Raw genomic sequence first — 22,494 nt, 5'->3', positions numbered from 1 at the left:
ACTGCCTTGCCCAGTGTTTATTTTGCAAATAAATTAGGTAACGCTCTCTCAGCCCCCCCCCCAACTCCCCCCCCCCCCCCCCCTGTTACACAGCGCTTGGTTCGCGCCGCACGCTAGGAGCAGGCAGGAGGAGCGTTCCATTGCTACACAACAGGGGGGCGGCAGCGAGAGGCGTCCAGGTTACTATAGCAACCGCTCCTGTTAGCTGGCAGGCCTAGTGCTGCGGAGGCCGGGAAGGGGAGCATCCGTATACTGAGCAATGAACGCGAGCGGGTTACCGGACTGTGCCGCGGTGTTACCGGACTCCACCGCGGTGTTACCGGACTCCACCGCGGTGTCTGCGGCATTGGAGCACTTCCTGGAGATCGGTATGTGATAGGTGCGAGGTGCTGCCTGACACAGGGGGCAGGGTGCTGCCTGACGCAGGATGCCTGACATAGGGGGCAAGGTGCAGGGTGCCTGACACGGGGCAGGGCGCTGCCTGACGCAGGGTGCTGCCTGACGCAGGGTGCAGGGTGCTCCCTGACGCAGGATGCCTGACGCAGGGTGCAGGGTGCAGAATAAGGACACGCATTACTGTCCCAGGTCAGCCAGGCGCTGTAGTGACTGCGCATCCCGCAAAGCAGGTCTGTTCTGCGCCAGATCACAGGGTGACATGATCCCTCGGCCGCCTCTCTGACGCACGGTCCCCACAATGTCACATTCACAATGCATGCTCTAAAGCGCTATTTATTCCTAACGTGTCAGCCCTGAAAACCTATTTACTGGTCTGAAAACCCTTTTTTTTAATTAATATTGGTTCATCCCTTTTATATTTTTAGTGTACACGTTTGCCAATAAAATGTATAAATGGATCCATGTTATATATGTGTTTGTTTATTTGTTTCGTACAGCAAATAAAACTCTCACTTGTGAGCACATTCACGCCTCACGCAGGACTGCAACCCTGACCTTCCCCATTATCTCTTAGCATAGAGCGCTTCCACAGCAGCCAGGGATTCTGGGTAATGGCAGGCAAAGGAGCCACACATTGTTAATTTTGGAATCCGGGTGGATGGGCGTACTAATATCTATCAGGGACAGAGGCCCAAAGTCAGGGTGTGTGAGCATCGTCTTATTAAACGTAGTAATGTTCTGGTACCCCAAAAATATTTTAATTGAAAAAAAAAAAGCCCCAAAAAAACAAGACATTGATGTTATGGATACTATTATGACTATGAGGCCTGTACTATGGTTGCCAGGCGGCTTCTCGAAAAATACTGGAGACAATGGTGAAAGGTGCGACACGCTCGAGACACACACCCCTCTCACCTCTCTATGCTGTTTCCTCCTCTCCTTGGCCCCACCCCAGGCTCCTGACACCACCTCTTGATTGGCTTCTGATGGGGGAAATCCCACAGCCCCCCAAGCCGGTCAGGTCACTATGACCAGAGAGGTAATACCGGTATACACATACATGACCAGTATTACCTCTCATTTTTTACTGGACAGCATGTTCAATACTGGACACACGGATGTAGATAAGATAAACATATAATTCACTAGCCGGTTGCAAGATGAAGTAGAAAATGTTGTTTTCCCCCTTCAGATAAATTTACCCCCATTCACTTTAGAGAAGCAGCTGAAAGATGGCGAGTCGGCGATCAGCGGCGAAGCTGTGCTGCATCTGGTGGCGGCTGCTGACGCGGTGAAGGATTTGGTAAATATGACGCGGACTGGAGAGAAATATATCGGAAAGCCATCGCAAATCTCTTATCAATAAATGCTTGCAGATATTAATCTGATACAAGTAATTCCTGGGGGGGGGGGGGGGAGTGTGGAATATCTGTCTGTACTTGGTATGTTGTGTGTACTCAGACTGAGAAGAAAAACTGAGCCACTGATTAAACCACCTGAGCTGAAGCAGGGATATCCTGAAACCCTTGAGGGCTAAAGTTGGCCACCCCTGACCTGTCCTATCACACTCTAAAGTGCCATATTATGGCTATAAATACAATAAATCAGAGGTGTATGGATTTGCTGGATATTGATATAGTATGTGCCCTACATCAGCCAGCCTGGATGGAGATTAAAATATAAGACCCGTGGGTGTCCAACCTTTTGCCCGTAGAGGACCTGCTAAAAAAAAACAAATTAAAATTGGAGAACCGGTTAATATGAGGGCTGGCATTTGCACTTCAAACTTCCCACACACACTAAATCACCAAACAAACTCAATCACCACACACACTGAGAATGTTAGCTTGGGGGGGGGGATAGGCCTACTACACTTGGTCCTGACCACGTCGGAAGCTGCAGTGCTGCAAAGCTCGGCGGAAGTTACTTCCGGCACCGGCCGGAGGGAGAGGAAAAATTGGCCCGGTAGGGAAGCGGGGGTATGAGCGCTGGCAGGATCCTCTGCAGACCGGTGAGAATGATGACCACTGTTTGGATTGCACTGAGTTAAGATGACGTTTTGGTTCAGTATCTGATCTGTAACGGCCATGGGAAAACACAGATGTTTTTTTATTTTCCGTTTTTTTTTTCTTTTAATTTGGCCATCAGAAAAGGTATGTTACTTTGTGATAGAAAATTAAATGATTTACTATAAAAGGTTGAACAGTCTTTATCAATTCTAAAACTGAAGAACTAAGGTGCGTTTTAGCTGCTAATGTAGTAACATTACAAAGAAATGCGGGTGGCAAATGTATGTGGCATGTTAGAAGATCAGGCCGAGGCAAAGTAATGCTCTTGAAACACAACAGACCATTTCTTTCATTGTCTTTTATACCTGTATTATTGATTTTAACTCTTTTAAATAATTAGGAACATGTCAGAAGGATTATACGTGAGCTACTGGAAATAGAAACAATTAACACAAGCAAATTACGATACAAAGTGCTGCATCTCCCCGGAATTATAACAAAGGAGATAGAAGGTAATGATATTAGGATGAAATGTTCAGTCTCATTTTTTTATAGGATGGAAGCAGGGGGTCTTCCTGTTAATTTCAGCTCCGGGAACCCCCTGCTTACTGAGATACTCGCCTCCGTAGTGGCAAGTATTGTATGTCTTTATTTATATAGCGCCAAAAGTGTACTCAGCGCTTCACAAAGAATACAGTACAGGGAATTTTAAAAATACAATAAGTGCAGCAAAAATCAGACAATGGGAGAGGAAATCCCTGCCCCGAAGAGCTTACAATCTAAGAGGTTTGAGGGGAAACTTACAGAGACAGCAGGTGAGGGAATAAGTGCTGTAGATGGGTGTGCTTGGCCAAAATGGGTGGTATACGTGACTGTGGGACAGTAGCCATGAGTGCAGGCTATTGGGATGCTTGATTTGTGGGGCAAGTTTTAAGGTTCGTCAGTGTTAAATGAAAAGGTTAACACCATTTAAAGGGGAAGAGATGGCAGGGAGCCATGGGTGAGATCAGGGGTGTATGTCTGGCTTCAGGCTTAGGGAAGATCCCCAGCAGCAGGAAGGAGTAGAGAGAGGGAGTGAATAGAGGATTTGTGTGGGTGTTTTTTATTGAGGGTTGTTGGGAGAGAGGTGTATAAATATAAATGGTGCAGTGGGGAGTGGGGAAGTTGGAGAGACCAGGGACATTCACCAAGGAGTGAGGAAACAGTAAACAGAAAAAGCAATAAGGAGGGCATAGTGAGATACAGGAGGAGAGACTTCCCAGTTATTGGAGAATAGGAAGAGTACAAATAAGCACAGCTTTTAGAAAGTAAAATTCTCACAGTTATAAAGTTGTTGTTCAGAGTCCAGATCTTCCTCCAATCTTCACCTCCAATTTCAACTCCAAGATTAACTCTGCCACACACTTAAATGTTACACAGCCATATGGCTCACAGCCAAAGTATCCTGCCTTAAGTATTCTAAAACACAGCCACATTGACTAATAATTAAGGGAGGGGTCTGCCTAATCAACGCAGACACACCAAATTGTTAATTACATTTTAGGATCTTGCAAATTGATAGTAGAATCCAGCTCACACACACCAATATTAATACATTTTAAAATCTGTAGCAATTGATAGTTTAAAAGTTCTATTACGTCGGCCAATGGAAAGCTGCAACGGATGACGTCACGGCTTCCTATTGGCCCGCATGATTCGGGACATTTAAATGCCGCCAGCACGAGTTCCCTCCCTGCAGAGATACCGGCACCCCCTCCGGAGGCAAGTATCGCTGATAGCACGGGGTCCCTGGAGCTTAAATTGACAGAGTTCTGCTCCGGAGACCCCCTGCTTCAAACCTATAATAACAATTATAATTTAAAAAAAAATGAAAGCGGGATTGCTGCTTTAAAAGTCAGTTAGATTAAAAAAAAAAAAAAAAAAGAATTGTGTAATTCTACTAATATGTTCTGTTTGTTATTGTTCCAGCCGCAGTTTTAAGTGCGCGTGAATTAAACGCCTTGGAGATGACGCAGCTGCAAACAGAGTTAAGGAATAGAACTCTGGAATTGGAACGCGTTGGTCAGAAAAAACATGGACTGGAAGAAAAGAATTCCTTTCTCTGGTACACTTATTTGCTTTTACCTTACATCAATATATAAAACATGTTTATGCTTTCGGTCCCCTGGAAGCAATCCTGTTTTGTCACTAAAAATACATGTTGTATGATAATGAGAGCCATGTACAGGGTGGTCCTCGTTATCCGTCGGTCCGTTATCCGGGGAACAAATTATCCGAAGCCAGATAATGCATTCCGCTGAACGCATTATGGGACGTTGGAACGGATTGTCCGACGCTCACCGCCGTGGATTAACATCGGGTCGGCAATCCGGCGGAGGTTTGCGGGACGGATGCTGGCGGATAACCGACAACCGTCTATACTAAGAATATATTTGTGATTTTTTTTTTGCGCGGCAAAATATCAGTGCTAAAAAGTAATACAAATGCGCGTCGTATGAATTACGACGTCACACAAATGACGCATAATTTGTTTCAAACTATATTTAATGCGTTGGGTCATGTGAACTACCTGATTGATACAATTTAAAATATAAAGTTGTGTATTTTTTAAACTTAGAAACTAGTATTGGTAAATATATATATATTAGTAAATATAAATATAAATTTGTAGTGTATTATTATTTAGAATAGTCGTACTGTGAAGTTAATACAGTTTGTTAAGCTATATTATGAAACATCCGTGCTCCGTCATATACATTTGTGGGTTAACACATAGCAAGTTGCACTTGGCGGGCGATTTGAAAGCACCTTCTCCTTTTTTGTGGTGCGAGAAAACATTGTTTCTTAGTACAATTTTGTATTGTATTGTATGTCTTTATTTATATAGCGCCATTAATGTACATAGCGCTTCAGTTTGATAAAGCACCATCCCGGCGGGAAACACGTTAGAGGTTTCTGTTTTTAAACCTTTTAAACTATCATGCCTCAATAAACGTTGTTATTTTTGCCTCCAGTTCTCTCCTTTGCTGTGCTCCTTCTCCATTGTCATTTGCTATTTCTTATTACATATCATTGAAAAATAAAATGAACTAGCACGCACTCTGTCTAATATAATTCAGCTGGAGGTGCTATGATCCTGCATCTATGCCGCTAGATGCATACAAGTGTACCAAGTCCAGGGCTGGCTTTAGGCTTTGCAGGGCCCTCCCCCGTAAAAACAGTCACTTACCTTGCCGAGCTGAACTCCTCCGGCAGCGTTGCGGCATCATGACGTCGTGACCTAATATGACGTTGCCATTGCAATGCGGTGGCATGTGACAGCTTGTTGCCATGGCAACGCGTCGTCACATGATGCCGCGGTGTCATGTGATGTCGGTCACCATGGCAACACGACGCTACAGGAGGTGGCCCGCTCCGGAAAAGGTAAGACCCCTGTCACAGAGCACAGACACCTCCGTCTCGTTTCCCTCCTCGTGTCGGCGCCGGTATCCTTCCGACCGGAGTGGGGAGCCGGAGGAGGGGCCCCCGGACCGGCAGAGAGACGGAGGTGTGTGTATCTGTACGCTTACCGCAGTTCACTTCTGTATGCCCCCAAAAAGCAAAACATAATCATTGATGCTGATGTTGCAGGGAGAAATGGCAGGTTAGTGAATAGGTGCACACATGAGCAACTTAAAATGACATTTCTGCATGCCAATTTTTGCACCCAAAAAGCTGTTTGTGACGTTTAGTACATAGGACCCAACATGTGATCTCATACAGAACATGCATGTTAGGGTAACACATCTTCTTTTGTGTACTAGTGATCAGGAAAAGACATTATGGAATGAGTACCAGCAAGGGGTGGTCTCATTAAACCAGCAGATGGCAGAGAAGGCCCACCAAAGCATTCTTTTAAATGAGATGTACAACAAACGCAAAGATGCCCTGCAGGCTGTAATCGAGTTCCAATGCAAAATTGAGGACCTCGCCAAAGATATGATTATTGAAAGACAGCAATTTCTTAAAGAGAAAGAAATCCTGAATGCTAAGGTTGCTCATGAAGATATTTTATGTCTTCCGCTTTGTTGCTTTTCATTGATAATAGCAAATATCTTATTTTCTACAGGGAACATGTATACATGAGCGTATAGGGGACGTGCCCACTCATGGAAAGATTGGCTTACACTCTCGTAATTAAGTATACTGTTTTCATTGTGGCTAATGCTAAAATGGTACGAGATTATCTACTAAATATTTCGGAAAGCGGTTTGTCTGTCCGCTAGTAATTGGGACACCTCTTAAGATATCGTAACCAAATTTAGCATGATGCTTCCTGAGATCAAGAAGCAGGTTTTTGTCTATGTTTGGATACAATTCACAAATTACATCACAAATTATATCATTGATGACATCACAAATTACATCAGCAATGACATACTGATGACATCACAAATGTAATGTCCCATACATGCAGCATCAGAGGCTCCCGATCGAACACTACAGGACCGCAGAGGCAATTAAACTATTATGGGTGAATGTTAGCAAGGGGATTTCGCATTAAGAAACTAAAAAAAGGAAATTTCTTATATACATTTCTTAGAATTCCTGAGTAATGCTGGGTACTTTCAGCTTGTTTCTAATAATTTATTTCAATTATCTGTTTTATATATATATATATATATATATATATATATATATATATATATATATCAGATATACACGGGTTCTTAGATATTAAAGTAATTTAATTAAAGTGAGTCAACGCTTTATCCTGTCTCTAGGACCTTTATCAAGACAACAGTTGCCTTGATAAAGATCCTGGACAGGACCGAAACATTTACTTAATAAATTACTTTATTATTTAATTGCCTGAGTATATCTGTCTATGCTATTAATCACACGGCACTGGGGCAGGATTGCCTAAGGAAGCTGTATTACCGTATATATATATACATATACATACACACATACACACATACACACATACACACATACACACATACACACATACACACACACACACACACAGACATATACTGTGGCGAAACTAAGTATATTATCCAAATGGATATCAGTCTGAAGGGTTATATTCATCAAAGTGTTCCAGAAGTTTGAACTCAGGGAATGTACCTCTTACTGTGTTTTATCTGTTTCATTATGCAGATCACAGAGATGGAGAAAAAGATAAAGGCACAGATGGTGCAAAATCTTGAAAAAAAAGAGTGTCTCGGAGAGCTAACATCCATCCTCCTTGATGTGGAGGAAAAGATCAACAGGGAAAAAGAGGTAAGAAGAAATGAGCAAGAAACGAATAGCAGACAATGTCTCTGCAAAGATTACACGTGGCTTTCATTATTTAAAGGCCCTTAAGAACTTGGATTGCCTTCCTTTAATTTAGCCCAGCGGTGCGATTGGTCTGATGGTCACCGTCTCCTCCTGCATTGTATCGACTGTGAAAAGTCCAGGACTGAAAGGGTTAAATGTGTATGTGCAAATGCAGCTGTGCGGAAATTGCAATTGCTTTTTGAGCTCATTCAAATGTACAATGACACATACACAATCTTAGCGAGCTCAGATCCCAGACCCACAATATATATTTGATAATATACTTGAAAACGAGGGGTAACTCTCAATGTATTTTCTTCCTTGGTGAAACATTTTTGTAAATAAATAAGTCGCTAGACAAGCTGGTCGTGACCCTTCGGTACCGGTCGCCGGGGAACGGAACGCCTTCCCCGTATCCATCAAAGACTATTCCCACTTTCAGAAAACGGCTCCAGATTCGGCTCTTCGAAATCGCCTTTCCGGATGGATTCTTCGCTCCACCTTTTTGGAGTTTGGAGAAAGCGCACAGGAGCAGGGTTCTGTGTTTGCGCTTCACAGGACATTGCGATAGATAGAAGGTAGACACTCTCAGCCGGTCCTACACTACCGATTTTATACTGTGTCTTTTGTATTTCTTCCACTGGAAAGAGGAAACAAAAGAGTAATGTAGCCCAGGGGCGCGTAAACTTCCTGCGCTGCGCCCCTCCTGCCTGCTTTCTCCCTGCGTTGCGCCCCCCTTTACCTCAAATGTAGCATACAATGACCCACGGTGTCATTTGACACCGCGTTGCCATGGAGACATGTGGACTGAAGCTGGGTAAGTGAGCTGCGCACAAAAAGTGTCGCGCCCCCCAGTTTGCGCACCCCTGATATAGCTAATAGCATGGGATGCGTGAGATATACAGTGTTCTTAAACGGGTCATTCTTCCAAACTAAACGGGTCACAGTTTTTGTTCTGTGAGGTCTCTCTGGTTTCCCATACGTTCTTTATTTGTCCCTTAGCAAAATGGCAGCAAAGCAGAAAATATGCTGCAGTTTCTTGTGCTATTGTGCAATCTGAGGTCCTCAGGGGAGGGTGTCTTCTCTCTGGCCTCTGTACAGTACGAGGCCTGGAGGATCACAGCCGATGTATTGCAATGGGTAATGACAATACGCTTATTCACTGGTACAGAAAGCTGTCCAACTGGTCTTGTCTTGCCAGCATCACTGAGGAAGCAAGTTCAATGTTGACAAATAAAGAAGCTATTTCATTTGTACCCCATCCCCACCTTTCTTCATAGAAAACTCACATAAAGAACAAGTTTATAAAACTGCACCAAATGACTGTTTGTACTTTAAAATAGTGGCATAATTAGGCTGCCTTATAGAGCCGCGACCGTCGCGTCAAAACAAATGCATTGTCGCCGTCGTCGCCACTTATAGTGCACGCGACGGAGCGACAGTGCTACCACAAATCTGGTAGTCACTGATATTTGGTTTTTGGAGAGACAGTCGCCACATGTGACTGCCTCTAAACCAATCACAGAGCGCCTATTGCATTCTGCCCTCCCCCTTGGTGACGTCACTGGCCTTGTCCCCAGCGACGTCTCTCAAACTTGAAATACAACTTTTGCGAGGGCGACAGGTGACGTCAGCGGTCGCGTCGCCGGCACTATAAGCGCAGCCTTAGGAACATGCATGTAAGTAATTGCTTTTTGGTAATGTTGCTTCTACCAACAAAATTATTTTGCGTTCACCAGTCTCCCTTTAAATCTGCCCTTTGAAAACAAGTCTTAAGAGAGATTGGAACTGGGTTTCCCTGTGGTTTTGGTGGTAGTTGACAATATTTTTTTTTTCTACAACAGACGGTACGTTCTGTGAAGGATGAGATTTTGCTCTTACAAGCCTCGCATGCCCGGTTGACGAATAAGCTGGATATTCAAAACAAGACAACCTTGGAGCTCTCCAACAAAAAGTAAGACTGCATTGTTAGAACTCAAGTGTACAAACAAACCTTAAAGCTGCAGACCAAGTAATATACTACATGTGTGTTTAAAAAAAAAACAACTCTGAATTACATTTTGAATGTATTATAATGTAACAAGCATTTTTTGTTTCTATAGCAACCATTTACAAGTCACATCCCCTTCCTCTTCTGAAACAGGCTCTGGCGTCCCCTTTTAAGCCATGCCTTCTCTCTAGCAGTGCACCAATTGTATCTAGTGACTGCCTGGTCACCTGATCTTCCCCACAGAACTTTGCATCTTTGGTCCTCTTCTGCTGCACTGGTTTAGTGAACCCCCGAGCCGAATCTGCGCCTATCGATCACAGGAGAACGGATCGATCGGCTAATTACTTATCACTGTGTAGATAGTATTGATGCACATATTAAGGGGGGGGGGGATGTATGTGATAAAATTAGAAGAAAAAAATCGGCAGCTTGGACTGCTGCTTTAAGCCGCTGTTCATCAAACATTAGGAAACTGCAAACTGGCACAACATAACTGACATAATCTTGATTTTTTTCCCTCCGCAACATTGCAAAGATACCCCCCCCCCTCCACATGTTACCTACGTTACATGGACCCAGTGCCGTCTTAACGCATGGGCACGCTGGGCAGTTGCCCGGGGGCCCCGTGCTAATCTATGCACAGACCAGAATTTAACACTAATTTTCCGATCACCCGCCTCAACATTCAAATCTCCCGCTAACTCGGTAAAAGGAGAAAAATGACGACTTGTTGCGGAGAGTTGGCGTGTCTGCATTCGCCAGAGAAACGTTGCTGTTTTCATTGCTTGCAATGTTATGGAAGCAGAATATTATAACGGATTCGCTGGAGGCAATTAATGGCGGGGGTTGTGTAGGCCGGGCCCAGTGCACTGCTTTGCCAGGGGCCTATAATGCTGTTAGGACGGCCCTGCATGGGCCGCAGGTCGTTTTCAGTTAAACCTTATATACATGACTTTGCACATCTGATTTGTTTCTGCTTTAGGGATAATCTGGAATTGTACATCCCTAACTTGAAAGAAGATTTTAAGAAAGAAGCGGACTCTCTCAATGAGAGGATACTGGAGGTAAGAGGAGTGTTATAGAAATAGGAGTGTTTTCAAATTCTAGACGAAATTGCGTTGCTGATCTATCACTTTTCATTTTTTTGGGGAGGTGAATTTGTTTTATTATAATTAATTATTATATTGAGGAAGGGGTTCTCTGGAGCTGGACTCCACTCATTTCAGCTCCGGGGACCCCCTTCTTCTGTAGTGGGTGCCAGTAGCTGCTTGGCTAGCAGGGTTCATGTAATGGCGGAGTTTCAAAGCTCCCACACGCCAATAGGAAGCCGTGACGTCATCCGCTTTGGCAACCTATTGGCCCATGTGACGCGGGACCTTTAAACCCCAGCTAGCTCTGTCGGAGCTGCTACCAGCACCCTCTACGGGGGTCTGTATCTCTGGAAGCAGGGGGTGCCTGCAGCGGAAATTAATGAGGTTCAGCCCCAGAGAGCCCCTGCGTCAATCTCATGTAAAAACAAACGCCCTTGGGATTGCTCCTTTTAAAGGGCAACGCTTCCTTAGATGCAAGTGAACTCAGGACAGTGACATGTCTAATAACAAATGTAACTGATTGAGATTTTTAAAATAAACAAACAAATAAAAAAAAAAACAACAAAAACAGACAAGTAGAATTATTTGTAAATACATTTTTAACATGGCTTTGGTAAATAATTGGTCTGGAGGCCTTTTACAATCTTTATCTCATGTCTTTGGATGATAAGACTGTTTGCAATCCCCAAAGCCACAGACAAATTGTTATTTCTGTTCTTTATTGGCTAAGTAATTCTGAAGCCATCATTGGTAAAACAAATAAACATAAGTATCTGATATTCTTGAATCCAACACTCCCGGAAAAATGCGAAACATTCATTTTTCATAAGATACAAATAAAGAGCGGACTGACCCTGGTTTAAGGGGGACATTAACTATTTGGCTAAAGTTGACCAAAGACAACACATATTTCCAAAGAATCCTGACTTGTTTTTGCCAGTACAGTGAAATCACCAAAGATGTCCTTCCATGCTATGGGTCTCCGTGTAGGACAGCTCTCCATGTGCAGGGTGGGATTAGACGAGTTAGGCCCCGTCCCCAGTAATCACGATAACGCTCACGACGGCGTGCGCAGTTTGAACAAAGAGACGGCCCTCTATGGGGCCGGCCCCAGTCAGTCCGTGCATGCGCACGTACAAAGCGCGATGGTGCGACCACATTGCCAAAAGACAAGAAATTTGGTGCGGCGGCCGAGCGATGGCTACGTCACGGCGGCGGTTCAGCCAATGAGGGCGAAACAGCTGCGTGATGTCATGGCTGCGCCCGAGCCATGCCTCCCCATCGCGAGTGATCTGAAGTCCTCAGATCGCTCGGGGCAAGGCCACGAGCGCTGCCAGGCGCTTCCCTGCTCGCGCGCGCGCTCACTGGGGTCGTAGCCTTAGGCTCCCAAGTGACCGTTCATCAATATATTTATTTTCCCTGAGTAGCCATAAAATGTCTTGTGGCCGAATTTGTGACAGTAACTGCTCTGCCATTTGTACTTTATATATAGAATATGGCAGCATTGAAGGGGTAAAAGAAAACCGTTCCTTATTACAGGGTTATAGGCTGTCACAACGTATTCTTCTGTAAATGTGAATATAGCATAATTAGCTTAGCATAAGTGCCATGTCATTAAGTTGCAAACTATACACGCACGCACGCACGCACACACACACACACACACAATCTTCAGCCCTTATCGATCCACGGCTGGATAAAGGCCTCCCCAATGATCTTCCACGTTCTGCCGTTATAAGCCTCCCTTATTCACGTCGCTCCAAGACATTTTCTGATTTCATCCTCCCATCTTACTTTTGGTTGTCTATGTCTTTTAATCGCTCTCACAGTACCATCTTTGTCCAATGACTGTTGTTACTTCTTGTCCGACCCACTGCCATTTTAATTTCTTGGGTTTAATGAATGGGTTTTGTTCTCATTACACTATAAATTCTAACAGGGTTCCACAAGCCCGGACCTTGGAATTATTAGTGTTAAAAGCCTCACTACAGCTAAGAAAGCAAACCAAGCGCTCTATGGTTAGTCACACGGTAAAGCGAACGCATGCGCAAACATTCCTGGGATTGGCTAGTTATTGTGGCATTTCTTCCCCACCAGCTAGACGAAGAAATGAAAACCGCCGAACAGTTGAATAAAGAGCTCGCAATAAGAAACAAAGATCTCGAGCAAAAATGTCAGGCTGTCAGAGCCGACGAAGATAATGAATGTGCGAAAAAACAGCACTTGACAAACAAGTATGATTTAAAACTATATATATATATATATATATATATATATATATATATATATATATATATATATATATATATATACACACATATACACATACACATAATGTTAGGACTCACAAATTGACCGTTCTGCCCACACATCCCTTGTTAATTTCCTAAACAAACGAAGAGGTAATACCCTATAAAATCACGAAATTAAGAAGAAATTACATTTATTAAGAAGAATGCATTTCGCCCTTATTTAAGACGACTTCCTGTGACAGAGCCAATCGGTAAAGGAATCAGGTTAGGGGGGCTCAACTCTAGTCCTCAAGTTCCCACCCCCCAACAGGTCAGGTTTTCAGGGTATCCCTGCTTCAGCACATGTGGCTCAATCAGTCCCTGCTTCAGCACAGATGGCTCAATCAGAGGCTGTGTCTTATAAGCTGTAGCTGGTATATCGTGAAAACCTGTCCTGTTGGGGTGGCTTGAGGACTGGAGTTGAACATCCCTGCTGTAGGTTACCCTTACTGATTGGGTTGCCAGCAGAGGACTGGACTTGAGGAGGTTTGAGACAATACAGGTGTAATAATTTTGCACTCTTACATCTATAAATAGAAACTATAATACAACGATCCCATCATTTTTAATGACATTTGTTCAATAGGCTTCAACAAGCAACCAGAGGTCTTGATGAGAAAGTGGAACATGTTGGCAAGCTAAAGATAGAGATGAAGGAAATGAAAGAGGAAATGGAAAACCTTCAAGAAAATAGCAAGTGAGTTATTGTCGTGCTACGATCACGTAATGTATTTCTAGTATCATAATCAACAATGTATCGCCTCAATCCTGATTTGCATCCTTGTTTTCTTTAGAATCTGCGCGGAGCGTCTTGCAGTTCAGCTGGTGGATTTGAAGGAGAAACTTGAAAATGAACAGAAAAATAGGTATAAATTCAACCCCGAAAAAATCTGTTCCACAAAATAATATATATATTTTATCTTTGCACAGAATTTTTACAGACACAGGTCCGTTCCCTGCAGAGCTTACAATCTATTTTGGGGTGCTTGAGGCACAGGGATAAAGTGATTTGCCCAAGGTCACAAGGAGCTGACACCAGGTTCCTGTTTCAAACTCAAGTGTCATTAGTACTTTACTCAATGAGCCTCTCCTACATTCCATGCTGAATATAAGTTCTGTGTGAATGTAATAATTGTGTAAGATAAATATAGTACTTTACAGTGCTTACCCATTTTCTTCATTCAGAACAGTGAGCAATGTATGTGATACAGACACCCCAGATAATTGGAATTGGAATATAATCAGGCATTGGAAAAAATGATCCTCTAGTAGTTAAGAGGTTAGCAATTCACTACAGGACATATGCTGGGATTCACTGAGCACCGATGTGGGATATCACATTGCGATCCATCTTTAACTGCCTGACTTGAATGGCAGTTAACATCGGATTGGGGGTGCGATACCCCAAAGCGGCACTTATTGAATCTCTGCTATAATGTAGAATGGGGCATCACTGGTTTTGTTTTATTTTTCTCCTGGACATGCACAATATATTCCTTTATTATGCTCAATAAAAAGACAGCTCCAGAAAATCAATTTGTACAATGGAACACAAATTATTGCCTTTTTATGACATTCCTGGTCTTAATGTAGCACAGAAGTCAGGTTAAAGGATTAGAATTCGTAACCAAATCAGTTTTAAACAAGTAGGTTATTTGCTGAGGATTTTAGTATGTATCACTTTTTATGCTTCCTCATTCTTAATAACATATGCGAGTTACTTGGGGTAAGATGGTACGAAAACTAGGACTAACTTTGGCTGACAGATAAGGTTTTTATGGATTCCCACCTCCATTACTAATAGAAGTATGTTGCTTCCCCCCCCTCCCCAACTATTTATTGAACCACAGAATGTCCCTTCAAGTTCATAAAGATGAAGTATTGAAGGCGATGGAACTCTGGAATCTGGCAGAGGAAAAATTCATGAATGAGATGAACCAGAGAATCGAAAATGGTAAAAAAAGACGCCTTTCCTTAATTGAAGAGGTAAAGTTGTAAAGAGTGGTGGATCTTACCTTAACACTAAGGTCTTCATCATTTTCACTCGCAAACTAAAAGAGATATATTTCAGATGAAAGCTCGCTCGCCAGCCAGTAAAACTGGAGATTTGTAAAGTTATTAGTACAATACACTGATACAATTCTGCTACAGAGTTATCATTAGGTAATTGATTTTCAAGTGATTTATGGCAATAATAATCCAATTACACAAAACCACAAAGCTAAACTTTGAGTTACTTTTTATGCCACAATTACCTGTTTCAACCCTGAAAGCCCTCATCAATTTAATCAAGTACCATAGCTTTAAACAGCATGCCTTCTCAAGACAACTACAATCAAACTCTTAACAGTCATCCCAACCCTCTCTAGCAGCGCGTCTGGGATCAGATGCATTGTAAGGAACCACAACCCTCTCGATTAGCGTATCTGAGATCAGATGCATGGTAAGGAACCCCAACCCTCTCTAATAGCGCGTCTGAGATCAGATGCATTGTAAGGAACCCCAACCCTCTCTAATAGCGCGTCTGATATCAGATACATTGTAAGGAACCCCAACCCCCTCTAATAGCGCGTTTGAGATCAGATGCATTGTAAATTCTTCTGTATTTGGTACAGTCTTCAAATTACCTGAAAACTGCAGGGAACCCTTAAGGGATGCCCAGGGAAACCAAAGATTCCTAGGAACCCCTGTTGAAAAACACTAGTATAGGTAAACATGCATGCGTGACACATACATGACTGACTGCAATTTCCTACATTGCAGGCAACAACAGTAATGAGATAAATATGCAATTACATGAATCACCAGATATACTTTTCTCTGTAACTAGGGCACCCGTCTACAGAGAGACATAAAAGAATGGGACGAGCAGATTCGCAGGCTTACTGCAGAGCAAACTAAAGCCAAGGAAGAGCATTCAAATGCGGAGCAACGTCTCAATAAAGAAATAAAAATGCTTGAGGTAAGATGAATATGTGAACCCTCTTGATTTGAATGTCTCTAAAGAATTACAACTAAAAAGCAATTCTAATAAAAGGTTTGTAACCCTTCAGAGAGACTTGTAGTGTGTGCAACTTCCACAAAGCGGGATTATTAGTCAGTTGTCCTGCATTTAGGTCCAACACGCCATATAAAACAGACATAGCATATGTACAGTTGTAAACAGATCAGCAGACACCATAAAATAATATTCATCCTTTCATGTATTTTTTTTTTTTAGCCCTATTGCAGTTAAACTACTTATTTGGTGTTCAACTATAAACACAGCATGATATAGTCATATTGCTGTTAAACAATATACAATGAGTCACCAAACCAATATATATATTTTTAACTCCCAAAAGCTTTATTCCAGGTTGCATTTTTTTTTGTTTTAATGTATGCAGCATTTGAATACCTTTTAGCAAAAGTAATTACCCAAGCTGCCAATCGATCAGTTCTCCTGTGATCGATCAGCAAAGATCCTGCTCCCTGGGTTCACTGAATGGCTGACTTTGAATATATCCTGCAGTCAGTGGAATGCAACGACTACAATATAACCTTATATTACTAAGGGTAACATTGTGGCTGACCTGAAAGGTGTAACAATAGACCGTCAGATAATTTGTTGCCAGAGCCTGCTATAGCAACCAAAGGATGCTCCGTACATTGAAACCCATTAAAGATGGCATTAAGAGTTGGAAAACTAGAAAGATGCAGTAAGTATTAATATGTCTGTATTGCTCCTAGAAGAAATCTCCGTCCCAGAAGCCTATATGAGTTTCTCACATAATGTTAGTATCTTGTTCCAAACCCATCCTTTTTTTTCATTAAGTTTTATTGCTTCTACTATGGTAACATTTAGACTGCACTGGACTCTGGGGAGAGCTTCTTTTTAACATCCCGGACACGTAATATTTTAAACGCTTATATCTCCAGAACGAAGATTTAAAAAAAAAATTTTTTTTAAAAATCGGCGTTGGAAAGGGCATGTCTTGACGGAAGTTTAAAAAAATACAAAATATGGTGATCAGCGCAGACAGCTGCTTTTAAAAGATTGCATTAAAGAATAGTAAAAGTCTGACTGATAATGGGAGTTTTTGCGCAAGGGCATAATATTGAGAAGACTGCATTTTAAAGGGAGTATCTGATAGGTGGAAGAATTCATATCATGTTGCACACGTCAAGGAAAGCATCAAAATGTTAAAGGAATGATACTGATAGGTGAAGTAGAAATAAATTAAAAAAAATACACATTTTAATTCATTTGTTGAGGCAAAAGTAAAAAGTGAACATATCGAGGGCACCAACAACAAAAGCATGCAAACTACCCTTTGAAATGTCCGCAGGGAATTCTGCCAAGAGCGCAGTCGCACAAAGTGGGACAGTGTAAGGCAGAGGTTACGGAATCAACAAACATTTCATGCGCTGATCAGATGAAGGCGAAAATATATTGCTGTTAAGAAATTAATTGTTTAGATCAGAGTCAGAAACTACACACCTGAATTGTTTGAATCTAGAAATGTCTAGAAATGTCATAAATGGACTGTTTAGTCATGTTTTAATATTATTTTGGTCCATGTACATTGAAAATGTGTTAAAGGAACAGTTTGAAATTGTCAATGGAAATCTTCGAGCAGAGCAGGAAAAACTAGCAGGGAAAACTTCTACTATGAAGGAAGCAGAGGAAATATTTACCGAGGAGCACAGAAAATATGAAGACGCGAAAAAGCAAGCTGCAGGTAGGAATGGAATGTCGTTCTATTATAGTTGGGATTTACACAGAGTGAGTGTATAGGATAAAGCAGGACTGCTCAACTCAGTCCGCAAGCCCCCCCAACAGGTCAGGTTTTCAGGATCTCAGCTTCAGCACAGGTGGCTCAATCAGTCCTTGCTTCAGTACAGGTGGCTCAGAGACTCAGTCTTTGATTGAGCCACCTGTGCTGAAGCTGGGATATCCTGAAAACCTGACATGTTGGGGGGGAGGCTTGAGGACGAGTTGAGAACCCCTGGGTTAAAGCAATGAAATAATAAAGGGGTGAAATATACAAATAGAAGGTCTCTGCTCAGATAATCGTAACGTGTATGTTGGAATAATGTTTTGTGAAATGTCCTTTCTTTTATCTGTAGAACTTAAAACCAAACAGAAATCACTGGTGGAGTCCATAAAAACAATAAGCAAAGACATAGAAATAATGTTAAAGATGAAGGTAATATTTTTAAAGTAGAGAAGCAACCTTGGAACAAACTATATAGATTAAAATCACACTGTACTTGGCTAGATTAGCAACATGCTTCTATTTTGTTAACACTCCACCATTTATGGAGAAGATCTGACAATGAAACATATTCCATTAATAAGATCTTTACCGTTTTCCATTCTATATAATAATAACTTTATTTCACATTGTGCTTTTCTACCCATGGGACACAAAGCGCGTCACAATTACAGCACAGCGCGCAGTACGCAGCACATAAGATTGTTACAGACAGCCCCTGCCCAGATGAGCTTACAATCTATGATTTTGGTGCCTGAGCCACCGGGAGATAAAGTGACTTGCCCAAGGTAACAAGGAGCCGACACCAGGAATTAAACCAGGTTCCCCTGCTTCACACTCTGTGTCAGTTTATAGAGTCAGTGTCTTTACTCACTGAGCCGCTCCTTCAGCCCAATAAAACCATTGAATGCAAGAGAGCATCTGCAACATAACACTGCACTATGCGTCATTCAACACACAGAAATACAACAATTAACAGAAATAACTGTTCTAGGAAACACAAAAGATTTCTTTGAAAGAGCTGCGCACTTCATCATTTGAGAAACTGAAACACTACCTTGAAAGTATCAGTGTGATAGAAAAAAACATTTATGAAGCCAACAGAAAACTTGAACTTGTCATCATGGAGAACTGCAGACTGAAATTAGTGAGTAATCTCATTGACTTTTGCACAGATTTGCATTCAAATTGTGATGTCTTTAGACCAGAGGTAGCCAAATCCAGTCCTCAAGGGTTACTAACAGGTCAGGTTTTGAGGATATCCCAGCTTCAGCACAGGTGGCTCAATCAGTGGCTCAGTTAAAGACTGCATTACCTGTGCTGAAGCAGGGATATCCTGAAAACCTGACCTGTTGGTAGTCCTTGAGGACTGGAGTTGGCCACCCCTGCATTAGACCAACTTATCTTGTCCACTTCTTGGATGTTGCTGTAGAGGAGTTATGAAAACCACAAGATATTTTTATAATGTTTCTTTATAATATTAATATCAATTATAACTTCACCGGAACAAGAAACAATAACAATGTGTACCTTTACGGTTTTTATCTCGTAGAATGTACTCACCCATTACTCACAAGCTTGGCATGGAGTTTAAAGAAACTATAAATAGCCGTTTGTGTGCAAAAATGATTCCTCTTGTTTAAAAGGGAGTTATTTGTGGGCCCCCTTAAATCCCACCCCATATAGGATGCTCAGAGGCTCAGGAGCTGAACTGCACTATTTCAGCCCCAGGGATACTTGATACTTACTGGGAACGTTGCGGCTTCCGATTTGCTGGAGATTTAAACCTCTTGTTCGGTTCCTCTGCAGGGGACAGTACCGGGGCCACCTTCGGATGTATCTCAGGAAGCAGTGGGTACCTGGAGCCAAAATTTTATGTGGTTCAGCTCTGGACACCTCCTGCTTCCTATACATTTAAAACTGAGGTGGATCTCCCTCTTTAAGGCAATTAGGATTTAAAGTTCAGCCAACTTTTAGGAATAGCACGGTGTGTATGTGTAAACCATTTAAATGATTATATTAACAGCGCGTGGCACAATTTAAAGACGATATTGATCAATCAAGAAATGAAGCAAAGAAGCACAAATCGTCTACTAAACAAATGGAGAGAGATGTGGCATCCCTTCAGGGTGAGTGTATATGCTCTTAGTTACAGTGTTACATACAGGAATTCATCTGTTAAACACCCAAGAGCAATGGTGCTGTATTACTGTACATTATGAGTGCTGTCCCCTTCAAACTGCAAAATTAACCATCAAAATATTTCTGTTCAAATGTTTGTTTTTCCCCCAGAACATCTTCACAGAGGCTGGGAAAAGGACACCTTTGTTTGCAATGTAAGTTTTCTTTTGGCTAATACAAGTAGGCAAATAGTTCCTGGCAAACGCAAAAATACAAATAACTCCACTGCAATCATACTCAAAAAGAAAAGAAAAAACCGTTAAGGAAACAAAATCACCTCTTAAACCAGGAGCGGCCAACTCCAGTTCTCCAGGACCACCAACAGGTCAGGTTTTAAGGATATCCCTATTTCAGGACAGGTGGCTCATTCAGAATGACTGAGCTGAAGCAGGGATATCCTGAAAACGTGACCTGTTGGTGGCCCTTGGACTAGAGGGAACATCAGCAGTAAAACAGTCTGCTATAAACATACTATTACCTAAACATTTCCTTATTTCGTACAAAAAGCATGAAGGTATGTAAATAGAGATATGAAACACCTCCAGTAATAACGGTAGAAAATTGCTTATACAATATATTAAACAATTTTAAATAACATGTTCTTCCGTTTGTGACTGTGGGATATTTAAGGTCTTTCAGGACCTCTTTAGACAGTGGGAAACGTCTAATTATAATCAAGAGCAGAGAAGCAAAACCTGAGCTAAGCTTGCCATCATCACCAAGCAATTACTCAGGAGTTAAAATAGCAGCAGAGGAAACGTCAGGTGAGAGTCCTGGCTCTCCCTACGTATCACGGAGCTATATCCTATTCCCACTGAATCCTTCGGGTTCCAGGGATGTTTCGCTTCCATGCATGTTTAAATCACCAATGTTTTTTGCAACACTAGAATGTACACATGTCAAAAGCAGAGTCACTTTATAGTTCATTATGTCCTCCAATTCTAGATACACTATTACCAAAGAATATGTATCTATATCTCGATATCTATCTCTTGTCTACCTTAAGGATTTTTGTGAGCGTGATCAAGAGATCCTGGATGCCATCATGGAACTTATAACAAAAATTAATCATAGGGAGATGAAGGTTGGATATCTGAACAGCAAATTGCAGGGTAAATTCATTGGCCTGGCTTCACTTTTGGAAAGCAAAGCAAGTTTGAAACATGGTATGTAACCACACATTCTGAGCTGTGCTAAATATTGTTATTTACAGTACACCATGAGTTCTGAGCACAGAAAGCAACCATGTCCTTCATAATATCTATCAAATGAAGTGAAAACTGTAGCACTCAAGTGGTTTCGGTCCAACACGGATGAATAAATATGATCCACTTGACTTCATTTCTATGGGATTTAACCATAGTTTCAGCACCCGCAAGGATCTTTCATTTTTGAGTGCACATATACTTCTATATATTTTTGACTTCATAATATCTAACCATTTCCCAAACTACCGTCCTATAGGCATGCGATATAAACATTGCCCAACATAAGCGATCCCAGATGAGACTGTCTCCCGATCACTGACCTGCACACCTCTCAGTGACCAACTTACCTGCCTTTATTCTGAATGTTTTTCCAGTCCCCCCTATGCTAAACACAATTTTCTGCCTTTACCAATACACCTAACTTTTCAATCAATCAGTCAAACAGTTCACCATTCTTTTCATCTTCCTGTTACATTGGTGGAAGTTACTTGAAGCTATTTATAGTTATATGGAAACCAAGTACTGTACATAATACCTGCGCTCCTCCCTTTGGGGAGTATGCTGCTGGTAAAGGGATTCGCTTTACATTTATGGAAAACAAAAGAACAATTCCTGCGCTCCTACCAATTGGGCTAAAATATACTAGTGACACTTACATTTAGAACCTAAGTCTGTGTAACACAGGAATCATTTGGTTGCATCTTTTCATCAAAACATGATTCAAGCCACCAACCTCGTCCCAGTAACCTCTGTATATTATATATTCCGTGCAGGTGCCTGCTAAACGGAGGTTACTGAGACGAGGTTGGCGGCTTGAATCATGTTTTGATCAAAAGATGCAACCAAATGATTCCTGTGTTACACAGACTTAGGTTCTAAATGTAAGTGTCACTAGTATATTTTAGCCCAATTTGTAGGAGCACAGGATCGGTTCTTTGTTTTCCATTTATAGTTATATACTGTATTTGTGCTACTTGATACAGTCTTCTAATCAGCCATCTACTGGGCTGTGCAATATATTGCCACCATATCAATAAACACAATGTAATACTTTTTCACCTGAAGACAGAGTGAGACAGCCCCGTCAATCTATTATACTATAGTTTGTCTAACATAATACATATGGGCTAATGATGAACACTGTTGCCTTAACACAGAGATGTCTGATCAATATAATTGTATTTTACTTTTATTTCAGAGGAAGACACATCCATTGCCTCCCATTGATTCCAGGGGTGAAAATAAAAATAAATAAAAAAATCAA

At 41.8% G+C, this 22,494-nt stretch overlaps 1 protein-coding gene across 1 annotated transcript; it reads left to right on the top strand.

The window, feature by feature from the left end:
* The first annotated feature begins 148 nt into the window (after nt 1–148).
* On the top strand, nt 149–22,490 carry CCDC175 (coiled-coil domain containing 175). Its single transcript, XM_075614807.1, has 20 exons — nt 149–368; nt 1,614–1,699; nt 2,806–2,917; nt 4,374–4,509; nt 6,209–6,437; nt 7,551–7,673; nt 9,557–9,666; nt 10,685–10,766; nt 12,891–13,027; nt 13,671–13,781; nt 13,879–13,950; nt 14,935–15,070; nt 15,915–16,046; nt 17,667–17,805; nt 18,194–18,273; nt 18,836–18,988; nt 19,868–19,970; nt 20,134–20,177; nt 21,029–21,188; nt 22,429–22,490. Exons 1-20 carry the CDS (start codon nt 260–262, stop codon nt 22,455–22,457), a joined length of 2,283 nt encoding a protein of 760 aa, XP_075470922.1. The 5' UTR covers nt 149–259; the 3' UTR covers nt 22,458–22,490.
* The last annotated feature ends 4 nt before the right edge of the window (nt 22,491–22,494 follow it).

This window comes from Ascaphus truei, chromosome 9 (genome assembly GCF_040206685.1).
Source record: "Ascaphus truei isolate aAscTru1 chromosome 9, aAscTru1.hap1, whole genome shotgun sequence".
NCBI classification, from domain to species: domain Eukaryota; kingdom Metazoa; phylum Chordata; class Amphibia; order Anura; family Ascaphidae; genus Ascaphus; species Ascaphus truei.
The sequence above is the reverse complement of the archived record's forward strand: the minus strand, read 5'-3'. Positions and strand labels throughout refer to the sequence as shown.

What these genes read in the sequence shown, in the direction of transcription:
- CCDC175 (XM_075614807.1), top strand. Translation starts at nt 260, where the DNA reads ATGAACGCGAGCGGGTTACCGGACTGTGCCGCGGTGTTACCGGACTCC. An exon ending in GGAGCACTTCCTGGAGATCG is followed by an intron (nt 369 to 1,613) that starts GTATGTGATAGG and finishes CATTCACTTTAG; the next exon opens with AGAAGCAGCTGAAAGATGGC. An exon ending in CAAAGCAAGTTTGAAACATG is followed by an intron (nt 21,189 to 22,428) that starts GTATGTAACCAC and finishes CTTTTATTTCAG; the next exon opens with AGGAAGACACATCCATTGCC.